At 50.1% G+C, this 26,285-nt stretch overlaps 1 protein-coding gene across 1 annotated transcript in view; it reads right to left on the bottom strand.

Annotated features, from left to right (window-relative positions):
* The window catches only part of CNGA3 (cyclic nucleotide gated channel subunit alpha 3), a 45,990-nt gene that overhangs the window by 6,063 nt on the left and 13,642 nt on the right, over positions 1–26,285 (bottom strand). The window contains exons 2-8 of the mRNA XM_065891047.1: positions 22,732–22,871; positions 15,228–15,341; positions 12,790–12,969; positions 9,217–9,270; positions 2,680–2,739; positions 1,253–1,360; positions 351–457 (exon numbers count right to left, since the gene is read on the bottom strand). Coding sequence (XP_065747119.1) covers positions 351–457; positions 1,253–1,360; positions 2,680–2,739; positions 9,217–9,270; positions 12,790–12,969; positions 15,228–15,341; positions 22,732–22,835 — 727 coding nt within the window. The 5' untranslated portion in view covers positions 22,836–22,871. The remainder of the gene's footprint in view (positions 1–350; positions 458–1,252; positions 1,361–2,679; positions 2,740–9,216; positions 9,271–12,789; positions 12,970–15,227; positions 15,342–22,731; positions 22,872–26,285) is intronic.

Here is a 26,285-nt window from a genome sequence, read left to right on the forward strand (position 1 = left end):
TGTAGTTATTTTTAGTCCTTTACAGATTCTTTGTGTCCTGTTGCTATAGGAGATGTTTGTCTAGCGGCAAGTGCAAGCACTCTGGTAGAGGGTCCCAGGTCCCAGCCTGTCTTAATCTGAAGGAAGTCATATCCCTCTAGGCCCTGTTTTAGATTTTAGTTCTGAAACTAATATACATTTAGTATATTACACCTCCTCTAAAAGCCATGGGGTAACATGCCCTGGCTCCTCTCACTGTCCAAGAAGAGGAACTCCAAGGGCTACCATTCTGGATCTCCCTGAACCTGCCCTGTAGCCCCCAGGTGGCCCCCGAATCATGCTGTGGGGTCTGCGGCCCTGGGCCCACTCACCTGTCCGGGCTCGGACTAGCACATCGAAGCCATAGAGGAAGTCGGCTGAGTAGTCCAGGACCAGCCAAAGCATCAGGTGCTCAGACTGAAGCTCATCAAAACAGGCCCTAAACAAGTGTGAGAAGGGGCAGGTGTGTAGGGGGGAAGGACCAAGGCGGGCAGCAGCTCTGTGCTACAAACCTGGGGTCAGCTCGTCCCGCTAACAGCCCAGCCCACAGGGCTGCACCCCAGCATCAGCGTCCCAGCCCCGATGAGGGGACCCAGGCTCTCAGAAGCTTTTCTGTCTCAAGGTCACCGAGCTCCTAAGAAGAGCTGGGACTGACCCCAAAGAGTGGGCCCCATTGCCTTGCAGCAGTAGCGACAAGACTGCTCCCCTCCCCTGGCCGGGGAGCAGTTTATCCAGGCCTCAGATGAAGGGGCTGAGAACTTGCCCTTTCTGGGGCCATTTTAAATGCCAACAAAGATATAACAATTTCTGAGAGATTAACAACAGAACAAGCCACATCCATCCCCACAAATTAGCAGTTCGGGAGCACCCCAAGGCCCCGGCCGCCCTCACAAGAGCAGCAGCTCACCCTGCATCCCAACCGGCTCAGAAAACGCAAGGCCCACAGCCGACAGCCTGAGAACTGCGCCTGGCGCCTGCATCCCTGTCCTGCAGGTCAGCTCAGGAGTGACCCAGCCCCTCCCACTTCCCCTCAGAAGAGCAACGGCTCGCCCTTGCATCTTCCTCCTGCGACTCCATCAAGGAGGCTCCAAGGTGCCAGGACCATGGTTTTGATCTCAAAGCCAGGCCTCCCCCAGTGCTTCAGGGGACCCAGGAGGAACTGAGGCACACGCAGCTGGATGGTGGCTGCCAGGGACTCAGAGCTCTGTGTTGAGGCCCCGCCCCACGCCCCTACCTGCAAACGAGCAGACACCAGTTGTAGAAGATGGGCACGGTGATGATGGTCAGCCAGTGATAGTACATGTTGTTGGAGGGGTCCACCACGGTGGTGTCCTTCTTCTTTCTGGAAACACCGACACACAAGCAGCGCAGTGCGTTGAAAGACCACAGCTTTGGAAAGGCTTAGAGACCCAGCCTAGCTTAGAGACCCCAGGGCAACTGCGGGCTTCAGCTAGAGATGGCTTCCCAGATAGGGTGCTGTCAGTCCCAGGGGGGGGTCACATGGGTGTCCCTATATGGGTGCCCCCACCCAGGCTGGGAGCAGGGCAGACTCCGAAGGCCTTCTCCCAGCTCAGCACCCCAGGAAGCCACCGGTGACTACAAAACTACAGTGATGACATTCCCATGTCCTGGGGTATCATCCATAGCCTTCAGGGTGCCGAGAAGGAAAATGGAGCACAGTGATGGTGGAACCATCCCGGGGAGCTCTGTGAAAATGCCGACTCCCAGGCCCAGCCAGACCCCTCCAAGACTGGGGTCTGGAAATGTGCATTTAATCACTGTCCTGGGTGGTTCTGAGACAGCTCCTCTCTGGACTGAACTTGGGAGCTTGGGAGCCCAGAGCTCTCCCTTGGGAATGTGCTCTCTCCACCTCACTAACTGCAATCGTGCAGATGTTCTAAAGACATTTCCTGCCTCTCCACCAAACACCACCAACCTGGGAATCATCGAGGTATGTCAGCCAACACTGAATGGAAGAAATAGCTTAGGGTGCTTTCGGTGTTTATTTTCAGGATTTTCAGAGGATTGGAATTTATAGGCGGTACTGGAGATCTTTCTTTGGGTCCACGCGTCTCCTCCCCCACCCCATCTGCCCCCCATGCCCGCCTAGGCCTGCAGAGCTGCTCCCGCTCCCCAGAGGAGACCCTGAGTTGCCTGTTTTCACCTCAACTCGGCAAGTCCGAGATCAGCTGCTGATTGACTGGGCTTTGGACGTGCCCAACACTCATTGCCACTGGGTTTGGATTAAAGTTTGTGAATATAGTGTTTTCTAGTACCCAGGGAAAGGGCTCCACGTGCTCCACTGTGTGGACGGCCACCTTGTGGGCAAACAGAATGCCCAAGGGGAGGGCACCGGAGCAGGCTCCCAGGGAAGCCCCGAACTGCTCACCTGAGGCTGTAGGCAAACCTGCCTACCTACAAGCCCCCCTTTGGGCTCCCCGACTTTCCCTGCAGAACGAGACCCTCACGTGATCTCAGCAGGCCTGATCCCTGCCTGAGACCAACTCCTTTTCTGTGGCCCTAAGCAGCCCTCTCTCCAGGGCTGACCCTAAGGCCTGACTGCGTCTCTCTCCTCCCCAGGGCCAGGGCCGGGTGGTGTGGAACCAGGCCTGCTGTGACCATGGAACCCCCTCTTTGGGGGCAGTTTCTCCCAGTACTTACTCCTTTTTTGGGTTTTCCTTTTTCTCTTCCTTTTTTTCTTTCTCCTTTTTCGCCTTGTCACTGGATGACACAGGGTGACATTTAGCAATTTTCATATACCAAGGTCATTACCACGGGGAGAGGGTAGGCCACAGTGACATGGGGGAGAGGGCATGGTGCAGGAAACCAATCTTTCTAGCACACTGGGATGAAATGAGGTTGTTGATTTCATGAGTAATATCATTATTATTATTCCTGAAGGGGGAGGGTACCACCTCCACTGAAGTATCCATTGTATACATTGAAATGTACACAATGGTTCAGTCTAACATTCTACAATTTCTGACCTATTTCCGTGAGTCCCTAGAAAGTCACAAGCAGCTTGAGACTGGAAACTTTTGAGGTAATGGGAAATAAACCCAAATCCACACGTTTAGGGTGGAAAAGTCACTCAGAGTTTTGGGAGTCACATGGAACGCTCTTTGTTCTGAGGAAAGGAGGTGGCTTTTCCGTTGTTCTGGGGTCACATGAAAACCTGGCCCTTGATGGGAAAGCCAGGGGACAGGAAGGAAGCAAGACCCTTAGGCAGGCACAGGTGTGCTATGCAGCAGCAAGTCTTCAAGTCGTCTGAGGCAAACGCAGCCACGCTCAGATGCTTCCAGACTTTGCTGGATGTGGCGCTGCAGGTGGGGCCTCGCCCTCCTGTCTGCATCGGCAGGAAGGGCCTGTAAGGGCAGATGTTTCCTCAACGCAGCTTTACTCTGCTTCCCCTTCTTTACTGCACGTCCTTCGTGGGCTGGACACGGTTACAAGGGTTACCTGTTAACGGTTAGAGTAGTCCTGCAAGGCACGCATTATTGCCCACTGAACAGCCTGAGGAAACAAAGGTGGAGGGTAAAAGACCCTGCCTGCCTCAGGGCACCCCCGGAATCACCCACAGGCCCTTCTGATTCCCCTGTTCCTTCCCCTGGAGGAAGGAAGGGCTGAGAAATAAGTGTCTGCTAGTTAAACACTCGTTGAAAAGGACCAGTGCACTTTACACAGCACTTCCCCAGGAAATAATCAAAGGTGTGTGCAAACATGCATACAGAAGAATCATCACCACCATTATTTCTAAGTCACAGCACAAACAATCTGATCATACAACAGAGGAAATTCTTCAACCACAGAATTCTATGAGGCCACTTACACGAGGTTGTGGAAGAATATTCAGTGACAGGGGAAAATGTTCCTCAGATTTCGCTAAGTTAAAAAGTAGACTACAAAAGATTTTCTAATAATAGCTGTACTAGTTTTCTGTTGCTGCCAGAACAAATTAGCACAGACTTAGTGGCTTAAAACAGCCCAAATGTATGATCTTACAGATCTGTAGGTCAGAGATCCGGTAGGGGTCTCATCGAGGTCAAGGTGCCGGCAGGGCTGTAATACTTTCTGAAGACGCTAGGGAAGAAACTGTTTCCTGCTCACTTGGATTGTTTGCAGAATTCAGTTCTTTGCAATTATAGGACCAACATCCTCATTTTCTTGCCGGCTGCAAGGTGAGGACATTCCCAGCTTTTAGGGGCTGCTGCATCCTTGGTTCGTGGCGCCCTTCCTCCATCTTCAAAGCCGGCAACAGCGGGTTGAGTCCTTCTCAAGATGCCATCTCTCTGCAGCTGGGAAAGGTTCTCCACTTTTAAGGATGCATGTGATTCGACTGGGTCCACCTTGATAAGCCAGGAAAATCTCCCCATCTCAAGGTCCTTAAACTTCATGACATCTGCAAACTCCCTTTTGCCGTGTAAGGTAACATAGTCACAGGATATGGGGATTAGCATATGGGCACCTCCGGGCTACCTACTACAGTCTTCACTGGCCCTCAAAGATTTCCTTGCATCCCATGTGCAAAATGACTTCACCCCCATTCCAAAATCCCCCAGCCTCATCCCATTAGAGCATCAACTCAGAGTCCAAAATTATCATCTAAGTCTCATCAGTTGAGAAGTCTCAAATCTCATCATCTAAATCAGGTGTGTGTGGACTCTGGGTGTGAATCATTTGAGACACGAGTCCTCCCTACCTGTGGAACTAAAGAAACGAATCATCTCCATAAACACAATGCAGGAGCAGGCATAGGACACCAGATGTAGATATTCTAGTTCAGCAAGAGAGAAGATGGGAGGACAAAAGGAGTCAGTGGTTCCGCGTGATTTCGAAATCCAGCAGGGCCATGGGCCAGTATGTTTCAAGGCCTGAGAACAAACCTCTATAGCTCATGGCCCCGCCCTCAGTCATCCTTCCTTTTTCACGAAAGGTAGCACCTGCTTGTAGCTGAGTAGTTTTTTATCAGCCTGCTTTCTGCATCTAGAATTTAGAGGTCTAACAGTTCTCCCTCATTTTGTACTGTTTCTATCCTTCAGCTCCAAGCTGGCAGCGTTTCTGCGGCCATAAAATCTTTTAGACCTTAATGGGTCATGTATACCAGAGGGATCCACTCCCCTAGACAGAGGCTCATCCACAGATCTTTCTGAGAAATCTCTTCTCTATTTTTGCCTTCTGTTGAGATGAGCCGTGGTTCACACCCTCGGTCTCTTCAGAGGGTCTTTTATGTGACTGAATACTCAGAGCTTTTGATCTTCGAGTTATTAGCAAAAGTTCAGCCGCACCCTCGGCTTTTTCCTGAAGGCATGCTTTCCTGACAGTGACTTTTTAAAACTTATTCTCTTTTGCCATCTGAGCAGGCTGAGAACTTCCCAAGTCATCAAGTCTTGTTTCCTTTTCATTTATCAGTTCTTCCCTCAATTTCTTTCTTAAGTTTTACCATCAACAGCAAGAATAAACCAGGCTGCACCCTCAGTACCTTAGCTTAGAAATGTCCTCAGCTAAATATTCAAGCTCATTGCATACGAATTCTGCTTCCCCCATACTTGTGGGACATAATCCCGCTCAGCTTTTTGCCACTAAACAACATGAATCCCCTTTCCTTCAGGTTCTAAAAGCCTGCTCCTCACGTCCTTATGAGCCCTCACCAGCAGCACCCCTAAAGTCCAGGTTTCTACTAATAGTCTGTTTCGACCATTTAGGTATTAAGTATGTAGGCAGCTTAGGTTTTTCTCTGTAATGCTCCCCATTTTTCCTTCTGAACCCTCACTGCTATAGTCTTTTTTCTGATGATTGTTCCCCACTTTTTTATATCTTTATTGGAGTAGAATTGCTTTACAATGGTGTGTTAGTTTCTGCTGTACAACAAAGTGAATCAGCTATATATATATATATATATATATATACACATATATCCCCATAGCCCCTCCCTATTCCACCCCTCTGGGTGGTCACAAAGCATCGAGCTTATCTCCCTGTGGTACTGGTAGAGTCTTTAACATTCATATTTCTTTTAACAACCTGTTCAAAGCAATCTAGGCTTTTTAAACAAAAACATGCTCCTTAAAATTCTTCTAGATCCTACCTAGGGTCAATTCTGAAGCCACTTCCACATTTTAGGTATTTGTTACAGCAGCATTCTACTTCTGGGATCGAAAGCTGTGTTACTGATTTTCTACTGTTGCCATAACAAATTACCACAAATGTAGTATCTTAGAACAACCCAAATTCATTCTCTTACAGTTCTGGAGATTGGAAGAATTCGTATAATCTGGATGAAAATCAAGGTGCCCTCAGGCTGTGTTCCTTTTTGGAGGCTCTGGAGAGAATCTGTTTCCTGCTCACTGGGATTGCAGGCAGAATCCAGCTCCTTGCAGCTCAGGACCAAGGTCCCTGTTCTCCTGCTGGCTGTAGATGGAGGGCTATCCCTGGCTTTTGGAGGCTGCTGCATCCGTGGCTCAGGCCTCCCTCCCCGCTTCCTCCATCTTCAAAGCCAGCAATGACAGGACGGTCCCACTCACACTGCGAATCTCTCCTCCTTCCATCTCATATCTCTTGACTCACTCTCCTACCTCCCGCTTCTGCTTTTAAGAACTCATGTGATTACATTGGGCCCACCTGGATAATCCAGAATAATCTCTCCATCTGCAGGTCCTTAAATTCAATCACATTTGCAAAATCTCCTTTGTCATGTAAAATAATCTACTCACAGGTTCCAGGGATTAGGATGGAAACACTTTTGGTGAGGTTGTGGTAGTGAAATTACTCTGCTTCCCACAGTAGTCAATATTGATTGATCATTTACAATGTACTCGGCACTTCACATGTATTAGAATAGTCTTAACACAACTCTGTAAGACGCCAGTTACAATCCCTATTTCACAAGTCGGGAAACTGATGCACAGAGAGGTCAGGTAATTTGCTCATGGTCACAAAGCTCTTAGGTGGTTGAGTTGGGATGCAAATGCACTTAACCAGTACATATATTAAACATATTGCATCTGTCTATGTATCTGTGTATCTATGTATCCACGTATCTATCTATTCAATATATATGCCTAGAGAAAACTTGGAGGGATATTTGCCAACATGTGAAGAGGGGTTGTCTCTGATAATGGGGTTCAACTGCTAACATAGAGTGTACTTTTTTATGGGTGTATCCTCGTGGGTGCTTTTCTGTCTTTTCTAAGTTTTTGACAATGAGCATATTAATAAACTAAGAACAAAAGTTGTTAGAATCTTTAAATGAGAAGAGCAAGGACACTCACCCATCCTCTGTTCTCTTGAATCTACTGGTTTTTCTGCAGCTGAAGTCTTAATGTCAAGTCACCAGCAGAGGGCGCTGCCCACAAGCCTATCGGGCACACTTAGCCCTGCTGGGAGTTTAATTACACCAGGCTCTGCCACCCTTGTTCAGGATTTGTGGCCCCAGGTTACAAGGTTTGGACTTTCCTCTGGCTACCAACCTGCTGAGGGCCTAGGGAAGACCCCGTGCCATCCAGCCGTGTCCCGGGATCCACCCAGCACTGCCCCAGGGGACCAACACAGAGCTACAAAACGAGGCTGGTTTTGGCTGAGAACAGATTGATCGGGAGAAAGAAACTTTCAGAACCCATGGGACTAAGTGAAAATGCTAGAAATGTGGTGGAAGAATGGGGGAAGGTGTTCATAAGAATTACTTCTGTATCTCTGTACCCAGGTGGCTCCATTTGGGGGCAGCCCCCAATTTTGTCCTTCAGTCCTTGGCTGCAGTGTGGACCCACGATACGAGCCCATCTGAAAAGATTTATAAGAGCCTGATGTAGCTGATGGCATCCACGCCATCCTTGCCCACATCCCAGCCCCAGGATGGAGAAGCCTGGAGACCCACCCACAAGACCTCTACCTATGGTTTCTGGTGCCCTGAGCCTTTGCCTGACTGCGGGACTCAACACCAGGTTTCCAAGGGCATCAAACACATATCACAGTAGCTATCATTTTGCAGATTAAATCATTTCATTTTTCTTGACTGTTGGCATTTGGGCCTCTGGATTTCATGTCCCAATTTATGTAAACAAAATGCAACTAAGGGGGAGAGGATGGGGCAGGGATCAACTGGGAGTTTGGGATTAGCAGATGCAAACTATGATATATAGGATGGATAAACAACAAGGTCCTACTGTAGAGCACAGGGAACTATATTCAATATCCTGTGATAAACCATCATGGAAAAGAATCTGAAAAAGAATATACGTATGTGTAACTGAATCACTTTGCTGTATTCCAGAAACTAACACAACACTGTAAACTCACTTCAATTAAAAAAATACATTTAAAAAACAAACAAAAAAGCCCCCAAATGCAACTAAGGTTCACGGAGGGGAAATGGAAAGAAGTTCTATCAGAAGAACAAAGGGAAATAACGAGAAAAAGCCTCGGCACAGTTCTCGGTCGGCTGGAAGTCAAGGAATTGGCATTTCTCGGCTGATACGGAAGGTTTTCCCCTAAGCTCCAGCTGAGACCCCCCTCCGCTCCTACCTCCACGGTGTTCTGAAAAGGAAGGCTGGAGAGCGGGGCACACACACACACACACACACGTGTTCACACACAAACATGGTCACACACATACGCACACCGTCTGCTTGGGCTCTTGGGTGATGTTGCCAGAATCACACATCAAACTACTCTGCCCGCTCAGCATCGGGTGGCGGGAAGGAATTACGGTGGGTCACGGTTTCAAGAGGCTAATCTCTGGAACTATTTAAATCTCCTCTTTCCACGGTCCCGATCATGCCCTCCAAATTGGCCTGAATTGGCTTGAAGACAAGGGCACTTCACTGGCACACAGGAGCCTGAGGATGTAGAATGGAAAGTGCATTCTCATCATGAAGGAGATTTATCCACTGCTCTGTAAAGGGACTCCAGCTTTGCACCTTCAGATACATAGCAACAGAGGTGTTAGCACTGAAAATGTTTACCGAGCCAACCCCTTCGCTTTCTAGATGAGAACAATGAGAGACACAGAGATAAAAGGACCTGCCCAAAGAAGTCACACAGACCAGGTCCCTCTCCCCATTTGTCCACGGGGATGGGTTTCCAATGGAAGGAGCAGGACCCTAGAATGGTCTGGTGGGGTTTGAGGGAGGTAGCAGTACAAAGCTGGGGTGTCTACCGGGAGGTGGTTGGCCGCAGGGAGTGGGAGGGGGCAGAGGTACTCACTCCTCCTCTGAGTTGTTGCAGGCATTGGTGTTGCTTCTGGCCAGGGGCCAGTCACTGCGGGGAGGTAAAGAGAGCACAGCATGGGAATCTGAACTCAAGTCCAATTGCTGGGGACCCCTTGCCCCCAGGCGGTTATTCTGGGACTCCCATCCCCTGTCTCACGGGCCTTTCCACACAGCTTGAACAGAGGGAATTGTTATTGTCAGGGACAGACATTGTTTTGTGACTAGTGTTGGTGAACGGGAGAGGATGAACACCTGGGTAAACTGAGGCTTCTGAATAACTGAAGATTAACTCTTTGAATCCCATCCAGCATCCTAGCCTCGATTCCTCTCAACGTCCTCCAGTTTTAGTATGGCCAGGCGCTATGGAGGGGGGAGCACAGAGACCACCCGGCGTGGCGCCTGCCCTTGGGTGCTCCTGGGTGAACAGGCCAAGCTCCTTGGACCAGAATGGACATCGTCAGCAGCAGCAGCAACTTGCTGCCCCCTCTGCAGAGACATGGCTGTCACAGGGCCCTTCCCTTGGAAACCCCATCACAGGGCCCGCTTCCAGTTCTCAGGACAAAAAATGGACTCTTGGGCTTCCCTGGTGGCGCAGTGGTTGAGAATCTGCCTGCCAGTGCAGGGGACACGGGTTCAAGCCCTAGTCTGGGAAGATCCCACGTGCCGCAGAGCAACTAGGCCCGTGAGCCACAACTACTGAGCCTGCGTGTCTGGAGCTTGTGCTCCGCAACAAAAGAGGCTGCAATAGTGAGAGGCCCGCGCACCGCGATTAAGAGTGGCCCCCGCTTGCCGCAACTAGAGAAAGCCCACGCGCAGCAACGAAGACCCAACACAGCCAAAAATAAATTAATTAATTAATTAAAAAAAAAAAAAGGACTCTGGGCAGAGCTGCCCCAGGTTTCAGGCCATCCTCCCCCTTCCCCTGCCCCACATTCATCTTAGAACTCCAGGGCCTGCCATCCCAGATCTATGTGAGAATCTGGTAGAAGGTAGGGGCTGGTTTCACAACCAAGCACGTTTACTGAAAGCTGGATTGGGCAGTACTTGGTGATGTTCTTTAGGAAAAGGCGTGATCTCCCTGAGCTCACCTGCCACTTCACATCTTTGACAGCTGGTTTTAGAAAGCCAGCCTGGCCTCACAGGGCTAGAGGGCAGTTTGCCTGTCTGTGGTGACTGCAGACCATTCACAGGGCAGGAGACCCCAGGGCCCAGAGCCAGGCGCTGGTGACACTCCAGCCTGACTCTCAGGACACCTGTTCTATGATGTTGAACATCCAGCCAAATGCCTTTTTGGTACTTCTGCTCATCCCTCCCAAGCCTCCCTCTCCCCATCCAGGATGTGGCTCTAACTGCTTGTTTCAGGATCGGTTCAGATCATCTAAAATTCCCCTGGGGAATCAAAACTGGGAGATTATGGAGGAAAGTTTAGCTCTCTGGGGTGCAGTTGCCCATGAGCTGCACTATGATCCGCCATAATCTCATCGGGCCAAACCCACAGGAGAACTAAGACCCACCTCTGCATACACTTTGCTTGGCTGATGGGACTTGGCCTTGAAAATTCAAAGCCTTCTTCCCCCAGGAAGCCTCCCTGATTGATCTGCTCCCATCCTGCACCTATGCATTCACCTGCCCACTCTGAACCTTCCAGCAAGTGACCAGGCATTGGTGGCATAGTTGGGGCTTGGCTCTGATGGGGTCAACCCCCCGTTAATCTGGTCACATAGGGAAATGGGCAGAGTCTAATGTTCATCTCCACGAGTCTAAAGTTGTGGAGAAGAAGTTTGATCAATTAAGCCAAGGAAGTCTTTGCTTGCCTAAAAGGAACTGAACCAGCCTGGCTGGCTTGCTAGCAAACCTCCTTTCCTCCCCCACTCTTTCCTCCTCCTCCACCCTCCCTTCGTCCTTAGCTGCCAGCCCTCCTGTCTTTCTGGCTCAGTAGCGAACAGCATGTGGGCCTCATGGTCCTGGTGCTCCCTCACAGCCTGGGATGCCCGGCCCTGGGAACCTGGGATGGCCCTGCACACATCCAGCCGGCACCCAGGCCCTCCACGGTCCCCTTTCCACAGCCCAGGGAGCCCGAGGGTTTATAGTCCAAGCTCATGGGAAAAGGGAGCCTGAGAACGCTGCTCCACTGGGCCTCCGGCTCTCAGCCAGAGATTCTCACACCTTTCCCCAGCAGAGAAGACTAATGTACGTCTCCTAATGTCTCTGGCAAGACATCTCTTTGAACTCTCATAATCTATCTTAAATACGCTTGTACATCTTGTACATTTTGCAATGCACTGCATAACCTGTAATAAACATAACCCCCTGCCCCAAATCTGGAAATAAAATCAAAGCTCCAAAAAGATTCATCTGTTTCCCCTGAGGCTTCATGGCCTTTACTCCCCAGGAGTTTTCTTTGCCTTTTCGAGGGGCCCGCAACCGAGCCCTTCTGTTCCTTTGACTCCAAAACAGACAGCATTTTCTCTAGCAAATTATACAGGGACTGTCTGTTCGGCAGCAATCATGCTTCTTTTTTCACACTTTACGTCTTCTAAACCCTGGCATAACCTAGAGAATTCAGCCAAAAGATCTTTTTCAAGCCCCTTTTTCCTTAAAACAGGTTCTGAGCAAGTGTCCTCCTGTTTGTGAGGCTGAGAGGAGGTCTGCTTCCCCTGAACGTGTTACCTCTTCTCCCTCAACTGCCCCAAGGGTCCTAAAGAGACCCTCTGCTGTTCAGCGACAATGGATTCAACCCACGGTCGCCCAGTGGTCTCCCCGCCCACCAGAGGTTGGGGTGACTTCTCAAGAACACGAGAAGGGGGGGAGGGGAGGCAGCAGCTCTGTGCGGGGGGGCATGGGGGTTGCGGGGTGTCAGTCCAGCCCCTGCAGATTTCTCTACTTGCAGGCACCAGACAGCACCAGCCACAAGCTCCCCACTGGGCAGGGGGCCGTGCAAGGTGCTCAGAGCCCTTGTTCTGCAGACCCTTCTCCTACTAGAAAGCAGACACTTTCCTCATCCCCCACCCTACTCCCACCTACTGTGCTCCCCACGGTTCTTAAACCAACCTGGGGCGAGGATGGTTCCCCTTCAAAGTTCTAACCAACCTTTGGACCTTTTCCCCAGAAGAATGTACGTATACCCATCCATAAAGTTGTGGGTACCATCTAGGTACTCCCTGAGGTTCGTGGTACAAAAGCCCCAGTTTTTTAGCAAGGCGGATCACAGTGCAAGGTGAGTAGGATGAGGGTCCTTTAACGGAGAGATTGGTGAGGCTAACGTCCCAGGTGCGATTCTGAGAGCACCAACTCCAGGGGGCGCTAGCGGGAGCTCCGCGGAGGACAGGGTCAGCTGCCCATGAGGCTGGGGGCTCTGGTTAAAGGGTTTCCGCTCCTGCAGGGCTTCTTGGGCTCGTGTGGAGACTCCTAGAGCATGAGTGTTCCCCCAGGACAGACCCCTTCTTCAGGGAACAGCTGAGGGACGGGTGCTCCCGGCCACCCGGGGGGCGGCGGGTATCCACACTGCACGGAGGGGGCAGCAGGTGCTTCCCTCCCCGTTTGGGGCAGGCAGCCCCGCCTCCCTTACCTTCTCCCTCTGTCTGGCGGCTCCTGGCTGCCCGCGTTGTTCTGGACATGGCTTTCGTGGCTGGACACCTCCTTAAGCTCGGCTCCGTGGAAACGCTCCAGGAAAGAGTCAGGCCTCTGGTCCCCGTGGCCTAAGTGACTGGCGGCCCAGGCACGCAGCGAGATGATGAGGCGTGACAACCTGGAAGGGCACAGACCCGCAGCGAGGCCGGTGCGGAAGGAGACGGAAGCCCCCTCCCAGAGGGCTGGGGCAGGGGCAGAGATGCCGGCAGGATGTGGGTCCCAGGGCCGGTCTCAGGTTTGCACGCCACCCCCTGCCCCCACTCGCCAGAGCCTTTTCTTCCCTCCACCTCTGCCACCTGGGACGCAGCTTCCTCCATAAGGGACATTTCTTCATTATGGCTTTGTCCCTTTAACACCTGGACTCCATCAAAGGCACGATCCTGCCAATGGGCCATTTAGCAAGCTTTTCTGCTCATCTTTCCTTCTGTCCCATGTAGAGCTCTTTGTTACGACTGGTAAGCATAGGCACAGTAAAAAATACAATTTCCGAATAGTGATAAAATTCAGAGCAAGGTATAAAGGAACCAGCACCCAGATACAACCTAGGTTCTTTCCCCCACCCTTGTCCTATGAATTGCTCTTCATACAAACTCTTGTTTTCTCCCCAGCCCTGTGCAGAAGTTCCTGTGCAACGTGCCCTGACCTCTCTCCTGGAGCGGACGCCACCCGGGCCGCAAGCACCTGAGACCAGGCAGTCCACGCCCAGAGCTCATCTTAGCTTCAGTTTTCTGTAAAAAAGCTTCCCTCAGCCCTGCCTCTTGCTTCCCCGTCTTGGCCAGGGGGGAACGGAAAGACAGACTCAACTATTTCTTGGAGTTCAGCTTTCCTGACTGGGCACCCACTGTGCACGCCACTGTCCCCAAGAAATCAGTTCTGAGCAACCTGGCATGGAGTCATGAATTGTCACATACCTTGATCCCCATCACACACTTGTGACCATAGCCTAAGGGGATAAGTTGAAGTGAGGCAACATGCCACGAACAGAGATGCTCACAGCGGCCGCGGCAGATGAATGGCAAGGTGCCTGCCCAGCCCAACCTCTCCGCTCTGACACTCCCCACACCCACGTCCTCCCTCTGCTGAGGGAGAGAAGCAAGGTCATACTCCCCGGAGCTCCAGCCTCAGCCAACAGGCTCGGGGACGGACGACTGACCCACAGAGTCACTCGAGCCTCGGAACTAAAAACCACTCCAAGATGGGGTTGGGTGTTTCAACTCAGGATCATATGGTGAAGGCTGTGTTCAGCCTGTGCCTGCTGAGGTGTGAGCCGAGAAAGCCAGAAATGTAGGAGGCACGCAGGCAAAAAGCACACAGATCATGAAGTGTTGCTAGAGGAACGAGAGAGGGAAGGCAGCTGCTTCCCCACGGCCCCTTATGAGCCCCACTGGCTCCGTTTCCACCAGGTGGCCTGGATCTTAGCTTACACCAGCCCCTGCCCCAGCCCTACCCTTTTCATTTGAGCTAGTTGAAGGTGTTCTCTAACTTACGATCAACAGGCCTTTTATTAGTAAGATATTTTATTAGTAAGACAAAAAACACTGGAAATCACTTAAATGCCCAGCTGTAAGTGGCTAGTGAAATAAATAATCCTCCACAATGAAAACCATGAAGAATAACTAGATAAATTAATTTTTTTGCAATACTCTTAAGCAAAACCTGTAGAACACGTGACTGTATGAAACTCTGGCTTTGGTAAAAAAAAAATATATCAGTGGAAGGAAATAATGAGCCCAACATTTGTTGAGCGCCCGTCGTGGGGCAGGAGTGGGCTCTGCCGCAGCCCTCATGTTACTAGATGCATCTTTAGATGAGACGTGAAAGGTGAAATGACTTCCTCCAGGTGGTACAGCTACTGAAGCCGGAGGACAGATGTCATCAGAAGGGAGACAGAGCTCGGAGCCTAGTTAATCTTTCAAATACTTTTGCGAGGACGTAAGCTATGAAGTCTAGACCCATACGAGTGAGGACCTGCCAGGGGCTATTTCCGACAGAGCCACGATTGCCCTCTGTGTGCCACCGTGATCCACCCAACGGTCTCCCACGGCTGGCTGATCTTTCTTCTGAATTCTTTTCTGAAACTTCTCTGGTTGGCTTTTTTTTTCTTGAATTCTTCCAGAATTGAGCACGTACCTCAATATCACTTTTTATGAGAGCAATTTCAGATAGAGGCAGTTTTTCTTAGACTTTTCTGAGCTCGGAACACCTGACCCAAGAGGAAATGACTCCCTGATAGATTTCTGAATCCGCTTCTCCTGCCCCTTTCTTCTCCAAATCTGCAACCCTACCCTCAACCACCATTTCTTCCTGAGACTTATCTACCTTCTTTCTGCCTCCGTCTGCCCTTTCCCAAGGTGAGGGCTGAGACTGGTCGGTTACCTGGTGGGCCCCTGGCTGGTGAAGGAGCTTCGCTTGGATTCAGCCAGTCCTCTGGTCTCCATGGTGATGCCTTCTTGCAGTTCTGACGGTGTCTCCTCACATGGCAAGTGGGTCCTAGGAAATCAAATATGCAGCAAGCAAAATTGATTTCAAGCTCATCCTTGACATTGATTTCCAACCTCCTGGACACGTTGAGGACCGAGATGGCCAGATGCCCTGCTTAAAGAGGAAAGCTACTGTCACAGATCCTCACCCCAGAGCTCCCCACTTCAGTTCAGACTCCAGCAGCAGCCAGCAGGTCCTGGCTTTCAGGAGAAAGTGGCTTTTCCTTTATGACAAGGAGGCTACTGCCCATAGCCCAGGTGAAAAGGGCAGGCCAGCAGCAAATGGTCCTTATTAGAGCACTGGGGGCGGGGTGGTGGCGGGGAGGTCCCGGACCTGCATCTGGAGCCACAGCAGCTGTTTCCACGCAAGGATTCCAGAACAAGGATTTTGGTTCACACACATCTCTGCATACCGAAATCCCATCTCCTAAAGTCGGATCAAGTGCCGCCTCCTTCAAGAGGTCTTCCCTCGCCCTCTGTCGTAGTGTGTGGGTACTGCGGGAGCCCACTGGTTAAGAGGAGGGTCCGGCGATACTGTAAGGAATTGGCCTAGCCCTCCACGTGCATTTGTGTAGTGCTTTCAAATGAAAATCCATTTCTGCTGTGCCCTTTTGCCAAGCCCTAGCCTGTGTCCCCTGTAATGCGGAGGGAAGGGGGGCGGGGACCTCACCTGTGCAACTCAGGGCGAAAAGCAACAGCACCCACAGGACAGGTGTCCACAGCTCAGTCTGAGCATCGGCAGAGCCTCGTGTTTGTTGAACTTCCTGGAATAAGACCTCTCTGCTGGGGTGTAATTTTCCTTTTTTCCCTTCCTTTTAAAACTTCCTAGGGCTGAAGTTTGATCAGCCTGATTAAAAGCCATCCAGGCATTGGCCTCCAGGGATTTGCACTTCATTCTATGAGCCTTGGAGAGCCCAGGCAAGACAAATTAATTCGATCACATGACCTATTCCAGCCTAATCAGCCTTCTTAACAAGGTGGCAACACGGTTGAAGAAGCAAGAATTAATGTCAGGGCAAAGGCTCTATCTCTCCCCAGTGAGTGATTCAAAGTCAGAATCCTGTATCTCAGCCGCCAAGCCGCTGCCTCTTCCTTTCTGCAACCTCCCTGCCGTCTCCAGCATGGGGAGCTCACTACCATTCCATGGCTCCTCCAGGTCTTCTCTGCACAGCCCTGATTGCCGGCAGGTTCTTCTCTCCCTCAGCTTCCCCATATCGAGGATACACTTTTTTTTTTTTTCTTTTCTGGAACCACGTGGAGTCAGGCAACTTCATCTTCTAAAAGACCGCCTTCCATGAAGGGAGAGCTCTCACACCTGTGCTGCCTCGCTTTTCCAGGCTAAACGCATCAGCTCACCCAGCCTTTCCTCATCAGGTTCAAGTCTCTTCCCTGTCACGGTCATTCTCCTGTGAGCAGGTTCCTGTATTCTTGCCTGACTGGGCACAGAGACTGAGAACCACCCTGCTGTCACTGGAGCCCAAGACATGCTTTTGGTGCCCCATCACCAGCTACCATCATCCAAAACCCAATGTCTTATAACATGTGCTGCTGCTAAGCCAGAAGGCCTTGTCTTATGCATGTACAATTGATTTGTTGGAAATAAGTATTGGACTCTCCCATTTATCTGAGTCACTTGATGTTCTGGCACCCTTGGTATGCAGGGTCCTCCCAACTCCGTCTCATTCACAGACGTGATACCCAAAGTACACACCATTTATTGACTGCTTGCTGTATGTCAGCCACATACATTTGATCACTTAATCCACATAAAAACTGTATGAGAGGAAACTGAGGTTCAGAGAGGTTAAGTAACTTCCCGAAGGTCACACAGCCAAGTGGCAAAGCTGAGATTTGTATGCCATTCCATCTCCTTTCAAAGCCTGCTCTCACCTACTCCATGAATCTGCCTTCTGTATTTTCATATATGGCACTGATTAAAGCAAAAGATGAATAGGACACGGCTGAGAGCTGAGCCCTGTGGCATGCCACTAGAGACATGGCTCTGATTCCCCCGGCTGCACAAATGTGGGCATGGCTTTTTTATTTCCAAACCGCCTAATTGAATTCTCTATACTCATAAGAGACCACTCACACCTCATCCTTATACATATGAGAGACCCTACCAGAAGCCCTGCTGCAGTTAGGAAGCTACAATACCCTTGAGCTTCTAATATTCTGCATACTGCAAAGGTGGGAATGCATGTTGCAAGGCACCCGGGTCAGTTACAGGAGGAGGAGGCGGCAGGGGGACAAGTGAGTCCATCTCTCCAGTGCCTGGATCCTAGCAGCTGGCATGCTTGGGGGTGGGGAGTTGGGGTGCGGGCAGCAACTAACAGCTGGGCTCTAGCTCTGCCACAGAATGTGTGCCTGGAAGATCTAGAGGCAATCCCAGGACGAAGTGTTCTGCCCCCACGAGCAGCTCCCTCCTCAGGGAGCTCTAGGCATGGAGCAGGTGGGCCAGCATTTCTGCCTGGTCTGGATTCTGTTCATTGCGGGGGGATGGGGGGGTACATCCTAAGACCAGTCTGGATTCTGTTCATTGCGGGGGGATGGGGGGGGTACATCCTGAGACCAGTCTGGATTCTGTTCATTGCGGGGGGATGGGGGGGTACATCCTGAGACCAGTCTGGATTCTGTTCATTGCGGGGGGATGGGGGGGGGGTACATCCTGAGACCAGTCTGGATTCTGTTCATTGCGGGGGGATGGGGGGGTACATCCTGAGACCAGATTTATCTGCATTAGCAGCAAAGGACTCAATGCCCATGACATCAGGGCTTGTGGGTGGGTGAGAAGGGCAGAACTCACCCCAGATTTCAAAGCAGGCCTGCAGCTGGCAGCAGTGAGAGCTACTGCAAGTGGCCTGGACCTTTGACACCTACATGAAGGGGAGGTGGCGTAGTGGGGAGCCCGGAGGCCTGGGTTCGAATCCCTAACCCAGCACCTATTAACTAAGTGCACTGTGGGCTGGTCACTTACCCTCCCTGAGTTCAATTTTCCTGGTCTTCGAAAAGAAAACAAAGGAAAAATTGATTTCATATTGATTTAAGTATTGGTCAAACACCCAAGTCCAGAAAGGCACATTTAGCTGTGAAGAATAGGAAGGGTCTTATACGATGTAAGTTCAAGGGCCCCAAGGGGTCTTTTCTTCTTGATGCATCTCCCCACTTGTTTCTTGATGCCCAGAGTTCTACCCTGCTGTCTTTCTCCCAGCTCCATAGTTTCTACCCTCGTTAAATGCCTGGGGGTATTTAAATAGCAAACCCAATTAGTTATTCCTCAGAGAAACTGATTTTACGAGGTAAATGGAAGAGGAGATTGGCTAGGAGGAGAGGAACCAAATGTCTGAGGTGATATTTTGTGTCCCCAAGGACACACAGGTACTGCCAAAAGGGAGAAACTTCTGGCAATCAGTGCAAGATCAGGGATCCAGAACTTCCCAGGGAAATACAGAGGCAGGAGAGAGTGCGGGCCAGGTACTGTCTGGCCCGGAGCTGGCTCAGGACTCGACAGGCTTCGGTCTCTGTAAAACAAGCAGACCAGGCCAGGACAACATGAAGTTGCCTTCTACCCACAGTCTCCGGTTCTCCGTGGTGATGGTGCCTTTGCAGGAAGAAGCCCTGTGAAGTTAGTAACTAGCAAGATCAAGGGCAACTGGTGAAACAAAATGAAGTGACTGTTTTGAAAGACAAGGTCATTTTCAACCTGTAAAGCTCATCTTCTGAGTTTATTTATACAGAGGAATTAATGTCCACAAGGTGAAGCTTTTTCGTCACTGGGAGGGAGCAGAGGTTCTCATCAGAACGGGAACTGGTGATTAACTTTGTGCTCTGTGGATCTGGTGTCTTCTTTCAGTGACTTTGGGGACATAAGAGGAAACAGAAGTGGCCTTTTGGAACAAGGGTGGAGAAGATGATACCTTATTTTACTTTTCCTGCTCTCAAGCCCTGAGGAACTAGAGTGATGGGCAGGTACTGCCCCAGCCACGTGTGACCAGGGAACTGAAGTTACTGCATTTTTGTCTTGGGTCCTGGGGAAGCAGGTTGAAAATGGTTTTCTTTTGTGGAAATTGCTTTGGGCTCTGTTCAGGGTAAAGCATGAAGAAGACTCCTTCTCTGTAGGACACAACCCCTTATGCCCAAAAGCTCACCTAAAATAGCTACACTAGGAGACTGATCTGGGGTTTGGGGTGCCCTCGGTCCCAGCTGCAATCCTCTGTGGCAGACTGTGAAGTCTTTCTCTGTTGCAGTATCTGCAAAAATATGCCAGCCAGCTCTCAAATAACTGAGTCACCCAAACAGATCTAAATAGGAAAAGCAAAATTCAAGACATCTTTATTTCTGGTCTTTTCAAGGTGTAAACTTAATTTTTTTGTTCAAAGGAAACATTTTCATCCTTCCTTATGACTCTTCACTAGGAAAATGGGCCCAGCGATTTAAAAAGAGAAACAGAAACCTGGGTCTCTAACTTGGTGAAGGACCTGGGAGGCGGGATGTCTCAGGGGTCGGGAAATGATACTCCCCGCTTTGGGGGGCACTCAGCAAATGCATATGTTCCTAATGCATATGTTCCCAGCACAGCTGTGTGATATCATTGAGGATAAAGAGTGATTAATATTTAAGGACACACATTCATAATTATTTCTCCCAAAAGTTTTCTAAAAGGATTGGAATTTCAAGGCAAAGATCTACGATTTGTTCAAACAGCATTTCCTCCCTGCAAATAGTGATTTGAAACTTTAAAAATTTTATGTGACTGTGCCAGAGTCCTTTGCTGAAATCAATCTTACAGGGAAAACTAGTCTGGGAATTGACAGATGTTGGGCTGCTCTGGGAAGCAGGGGAGGGCTCTGGACCCAGCCTTCCGGCCCAAGGCTGCTCCCCTCAGCCTGAACTCCTATTCTCAATCTTTGGTGATGCTAAGGAGCCATTCTGGAAACTTCTGTCTGTTAACCCACTCCTGCCTCCATGAGATAATGTTTCTCACGAAGGAAGCATTTTTCCTCTCTCTCCTTTTGAAACCTCTCAAGTGTTTCCACGGGATTCTGTACTAATCTGTCAACAAGCTTTTACCACGTATGTAGCTGGGCACGGCCCCAAGTGGAGGGCACTGAGACTCGGCTAGTGGTCAGGCTGAGACAGCCTGATGTGGGCACAGGCAGGAAATGGCCCGTTCCAGATGTCGGGACAGCTGGGGCCATCTGAGGTCAGAGGAGGTGAAGAAGGCTTCAGCTGGGATGCTAGAGAAGGCCCATAGGAGGGGCAGCATCTCCAAGACCCGCAGTGAGCACCGATGAAGCACTCACTGCGTGGCAGGGGTACCCTGTTTTACCCTCATTTCTGCCCTGAGGTCAGTACTAGTCCATTTTGCAGATGAGGAAACTGAGGCTTGGAGCTGTTGAGCAGCTTTTCAAAGCCACTTTTCAAACCCGGCAGTCTGACCCCGAGCCTGTGCTGTTGGTCACCATGCTGGCCTGGGGATGCGGGTGGGGAATGGGAGGGCATTTGCTCACCTGTGAGATGGCAGAGTACTGTCCAAGAGCATCACTTCAGAGCGCTGGCTGTGTGGACAACCTATCCCCGGAGCGTGCATGGACCCAGTGTGAGCCCAGAGCGAGGCTCTCGGAAGCCAGAGGCTCTTGAACAGCCCACAAGCCAGACGGAGCTTGTCGGCCACCGGCCGAGGCAGAGCCAGGACGAGTCGGGCAGAGCTGGCTCGTGGTGGTGTCAGGTCAAGCAGGCATTCTGGGCAGGAGCCCCAGCCCACTCGCCAAGCCCGCCTTCTCACTGGGCGGAGCCAGACTGACACTCCAGGGACTCTGGAAGCTCCACGAGATGCTCTGGTTTCATCCCGCTCGAGGCAAAAGGGAGCAATGGGGAAAAGTTCCATCTGCTTCAAATTCTTCTTGATCCTAACAGCTTCTTCCTTCTCCCATTGGGCCCAAGATCCCAGGAGCCTGCTGCTGCCCAGGGAGCCTGACTTCCTGCTGTGCTCCAAGCTTGGGACTTTTCTCCCCTCTACCGCAATCCTCTTTTAAGCCCCTCTTCAGGGGGTTTTATTAGCTCAGGTGTGGGAAAGAAACTATTAACACACACCAAAGTTTTAATAGCAGATAACTGTCCTAATAGTGTTCCTCTTCCTTTTAAATAAGGGCAATGCCTTAACCTAAAGGAAGGAGTCCTCAGTTGTGGAACACAAGTATTGACAGTCGGCCAGTTAGGAGGGAGAAATTTGAGTAGGGTGAGAATTTCTGATGCCCCTGAGTCTATCAAATTTCCTGGGTCCAAGCACCAACTTAAAAGAGTTGGAGGGAATATCTGTTGCCATGCTTTGAGATTTCCTTCCTTTGCCTGAATCCCAGAAGGTGGAGGTCCAAAGACTACGTAAGTTTGCAAAGATAGGGAAATTGCTGTCTATCACTTATTAGCTGAGTTGCTAAGGAGCTGGGACAAAGCACCTAGACGTAGGAAAAACCAAATGTGCATTTGAGAGAGGAAGTGACATATATAAGTTAGTGAGGAGAAACGATGGAGGAGGGCCTAGTGCCAGGGATGTGAGGATTGAGGACTGTAATTGCACTTTTGGCCGTCAGATAATATGCAGTTTTCATGGGAGGGAGGTTTTGAGTGTTATACTTGTGAGACAAAAATAACATAAATATTGGAAATAAAGCTTCTTCTTGTTCAACTCAATCAACTCACTGAGAATTTAAGAGACATAAGAATGTAAGTCCATTTGCACCAAATAGATACTCTCCCATTTCCCATTTCCCATTTCCCAATGCTGCTCCATTTTGCAGTTGAAGAAACTGAAGCGTGGAGGGGTTAGTGAGTTTTCCCAGGTCTACTAGTAAGTTAGGAACAGGGCTAGAAGTAGAACTCAAAGCCCCAAGTTTCCATGTGGCTGCCTGTGTCGGGATGTCACTGATGGGGCCGATGGCTTTGCTGGCAAGGCACGGCCCACTCCCCCCAGGTACATGAGCACGGCTGAGTCCTGGCCTTCTCCTGGAAGCCAGTGCCCAGGGCGGTGGCTGGTGCACAGACAGAGCCCGATAAATGTTTGATGTATACAAGGGAAAGTGTGGCAGTTTGGGGACATTTTTACAGTAGAATTTAATCAGCTGCATAACGGTCTTCATTTTCTTGCCTTCTAGAAAAAAAGTTACAAAAGTTATGTAACTTTTGGAGCCTCATTTTCCCACATCTCTAAAATGAGAATAAAAACTACCTCAGTGTGGGTCGTGAGGAGTAAGGGACATGGAAAATGAAGTTAGAAGGAGTGCTGTGAACAGAGCCCGCCCTCCGACCTGCGCTTGCCCACAGGCTAAGGCAGTCTTTCCCACAGGTCTAGATCAGCTACGGAAATAACCTGTTCCAGGCACGAAGTTAAAAGCCCATCCTACCTGCTGAGGCCGTTCTCAATGCTATCGAGATCCCTGTCCGTGGTCCTTACCACGAGGCGGTGAGTCCTGGAAGGGTGGGAGTATTGGGTGCTAATCTTGGCCATCTTCTTGCTCTGTCACATTCAGCTCCAAAGTGGTTGCTGAAACATGAACACAAAGCAGATATGTCATCAGGACCCCCCAGGAAGTAACTGCAAACCCAGCTGGTATGGGAGGGCTACTCCCCCAGGCAAGCCCTGGCACACGTGCCCTCCTCCATTTCTCTCCCAGTTCCTGCCACACTGTGTTTTAGTTGGATCTCTCCGGGCTAGTTGTGCGAACCAGAAGCACAAACAAGGTCTTTTACTCCTTTGTATATGCTGCATGCTGAGAGCTGCTCAAAGGTTTTTTTTGTTTGTTTGTTTTGCTTTGCTTTTTGCCACACCTCGTGGTTTGCAGGATCTTAGTTCCCCGACCAGGGACTGAACCTGGGCCCCCAGCAGAGGAAGCGCAAAGTCCTAACTACTGGACCACCAGGGAATTCCCAAGGGCTGCTCAAAGTTAAGCGCTGATTCAGCAAATGAATGAATGAATGGCCAAGTTGGTATCCCATGTAAGAAAGCTAAAACCCTCATGATTCTCTTTAACGATGCAGTGTCCCTCCTAACTCTGGCTTTCTCATTTACCCTATGTTAATCTTATAATTTTGCACATGTTTTAGTAACTCCCCAAAATCTTGTTTTAAAACAAAGTATAAAAAACCTAAGTACTTGACATTTATAAAACCTTTACAATGTGATGTTCAACCCAGTACTCACTTCATCTCATTTAATCTTCACAATAACCTCATCAGATATTTACAATTTTTGTTTCCATTTAAAGATGACTAAATTGAGGGACCTCTCCAGTGGCACAGTGGTTAGGAATCTACCTGCCAATGCAGGGGACACTGGTTCGAGCCCTGGTCCGGGAAGATCCCACATGCCGTGGAGCAACTAAGCCCGTGCGCCACAACTACTGAGCCTGTGCTCTAGAGCCTGTGAGCCACAACTACTGAGCCCACGTGCCACAACTACTGAAGCCCGCATGCCTAGAGCCAGTGCTCCACAACAAGAGAAGCCACCGCAACGAGAAGGCCACGCACTGCAATGAAGAGTAGCCCCCGCTCACCGCAACTAGAGAAAGCCCACGTGCAGCAACAGAGACCCAATGCAGCCAAATATACATAAATTAATTAATTTAAAGAAAATAAAAAAATAAAGATGACTAAACAGACTCAGTGATGTCAAACAGCTTGTACAAGCAAAGAAATAGATAAAACCTATCAATGGCATGATCCTTATGCTAGAAATCTGACCGTGAATACTTTCCCTTCAGCAAACATTGGAAGGTGGCCCTCTGACTGATGAGAAAAGAAAACTGATGTGAGTGCACAGCTGGCGCGATGGATACGAAGACAGGCCAACTGCATGATTTCTGATCACAATCTTCCAGAAGGAAGATGAATTCCTGAGGACAGTTTCTCTGAAACAGATGGGCACAGGCTCTCTTGAGCAGCCACATGGTTTAAGTGTGTCAGAAGTCAGTACAGACCACTCCAGAGAAAGATGGTGATTTCCAGAAATAGCCCAGTGACTAATTCCAGGACTAAATTAATTTCATATCCAAAGGAAGGTCAGTGCCAGGAGCCCAGAGCACTGCACTGAAGTACCCAACATGGATGTGGTCCCTGCTCACCACGGGTTACTCAGGGAGGGGCAGCTGGTGGCTCAGATAGTCCTGGTTTATCTCTGATGTTTGATAGTTTAAGTCCACAATTTTAAATTTTATAATTTTCTCAATAGATAAAAAATAGTTTTGATTTTTAAAAACTGTATTCATTTATGTAACTTAGTTTCTGGCTGACCACAGGAGACACAAAGGAATATAAGATAACGACTGTTCTCAAGGATCTTACAAGTCTAGTGGGGCAGATGACGTATACCAGAGGGTCCTGAAAGTTGAGTCACGGAGCTTGGGCTTTACCTCTGAGCCCATCAGGGATGTGGTCAGATGTGTAAAGGCCACTCTGGCTACACTGGGGAGGATATATTCAGGGAGCAACTAAGCCTGTGCACCACAACTACTGATGCCTGCGCTCCTAGAGCCCGTGCTCTGCAACAGAAAAGCCACCGCAATGAGAAGCCCACGCACCACAATGAAGAGTAGCCCCCATTCGCTGCAACTAGAGAAAGCCCGTGCGCAGCAATGAAGACCTAATGCAGCCAAAAATAAAAATAAATAAATTTTAAAAACCCCACAACTACCAGATAGATAGAAGCACCGGGACATGGTAATTGATCAAGGATGAGGGGTCACGCTGCCGTGACCGCTGGCATGGGGGTTGGTGGTGCTGCCCACTGAGGCAGGGACTGCGGGAGGGGCAGGGTTGAGGCAGAGAATGATTCCAGTTTGAGATGTCTGCAGAAACTATGAAGCCAGCATAGGAACCAAGAGCCTCCCACTAAAAGAAATACACCAAATTTGAAATCATCCATCCAGTGCTTTTTTACTGAGCACTTACTATGTGCCAGGCAGTATGCTAAGAGCTAGGGTTTTATCAGAAAATGATATGCAGCTCTGTCCTCAAGGAGCTTATGGTCCAGTGGGATCTAAAACAAGTCTGGTTTGGTTTTTTTTTGGCTGCACCAGGCAGCATACAGGATCTTAGTTCCCCAACCAGGGATCGAACTGGGGCCCCCTGCATTGGGAGTGCGGAGTCTCAACCACTGCACCACCGGGGAAGTCCCTAGAACAAGTCTTAAAGAAGTTTTGGGACTCCGTGGAAAATCTATTAAATTACTCTTCTTTGTGTATTTTCATGAGAATTGTACCAAACAGAGAAAAAGCTCTTTGCAGCCAGTCTGTGCCCTTTCCCTCAGCCCCCTCAGCTGTCCCCTCCATCCTGGGCACAAACCCTGACCCCAGATGCCACCTCTGGACCCTTGCAGACCTGCTCCCTGTGGAGAGCTCCCACGTGCCAGGCTCAGAGTGGCTGCTCGTGTAATACTGTCTCCTTCAATCCTCACAACAGCCTTCTTCCCTCCCTTTTCCAAGGAAGAAATTCAACAGGTGAGCAGTTTCCCTAATGTTGTTGCTTGCAGCCTGAGCCAAGGTTAACAAAGACCTGTCTGACTCCAGAGCCCGATAAAGCCAGTGGGTGGAAAAGAACTGGCATTACTTTTTGGCCTGAGCAGTAGGGGTCCTGCCTGGGGCCCCATTCTTTAAAGCAGCGGTCCCCAACCTTTTTGCCACCAGGGACCGGTTTCGTGGAAGCCAATTTTTCCACGGACAAGGAGTCAGGCGGCGGGTATGGATCACTGTAAGGCGAGCGATGGGGAGCGACAGGGAGTGGCAGGTGAAGCTTCGCTTGCCCGTCCGCCTGCCACTGCGCCACCCAGTTCCTAACAGGCCTCGGACCAGTACCTTTAAAGGCCCCCACTCTGACTCCCCTCCAGCCCTAGTCCATGGGGCCAAGGGAACATGCTTCCCCAGAACCCCATGCCCTGCTCTAGACTATGCTCTGGGCGCCCGGG

Source organism: Phocoena phocoena, chromosome 14 (assembly GCF_963924675.1).
Source record: "Phocoena phocoena chromosome 14, mPhoPho1.1, whole genome shotgun sequence".
NCBI lineage: Eukaryota > Metazoa > Chordata > Mammalia > Artiodactyla > Phocoenidae > Phocoena > Phocoena phocoena.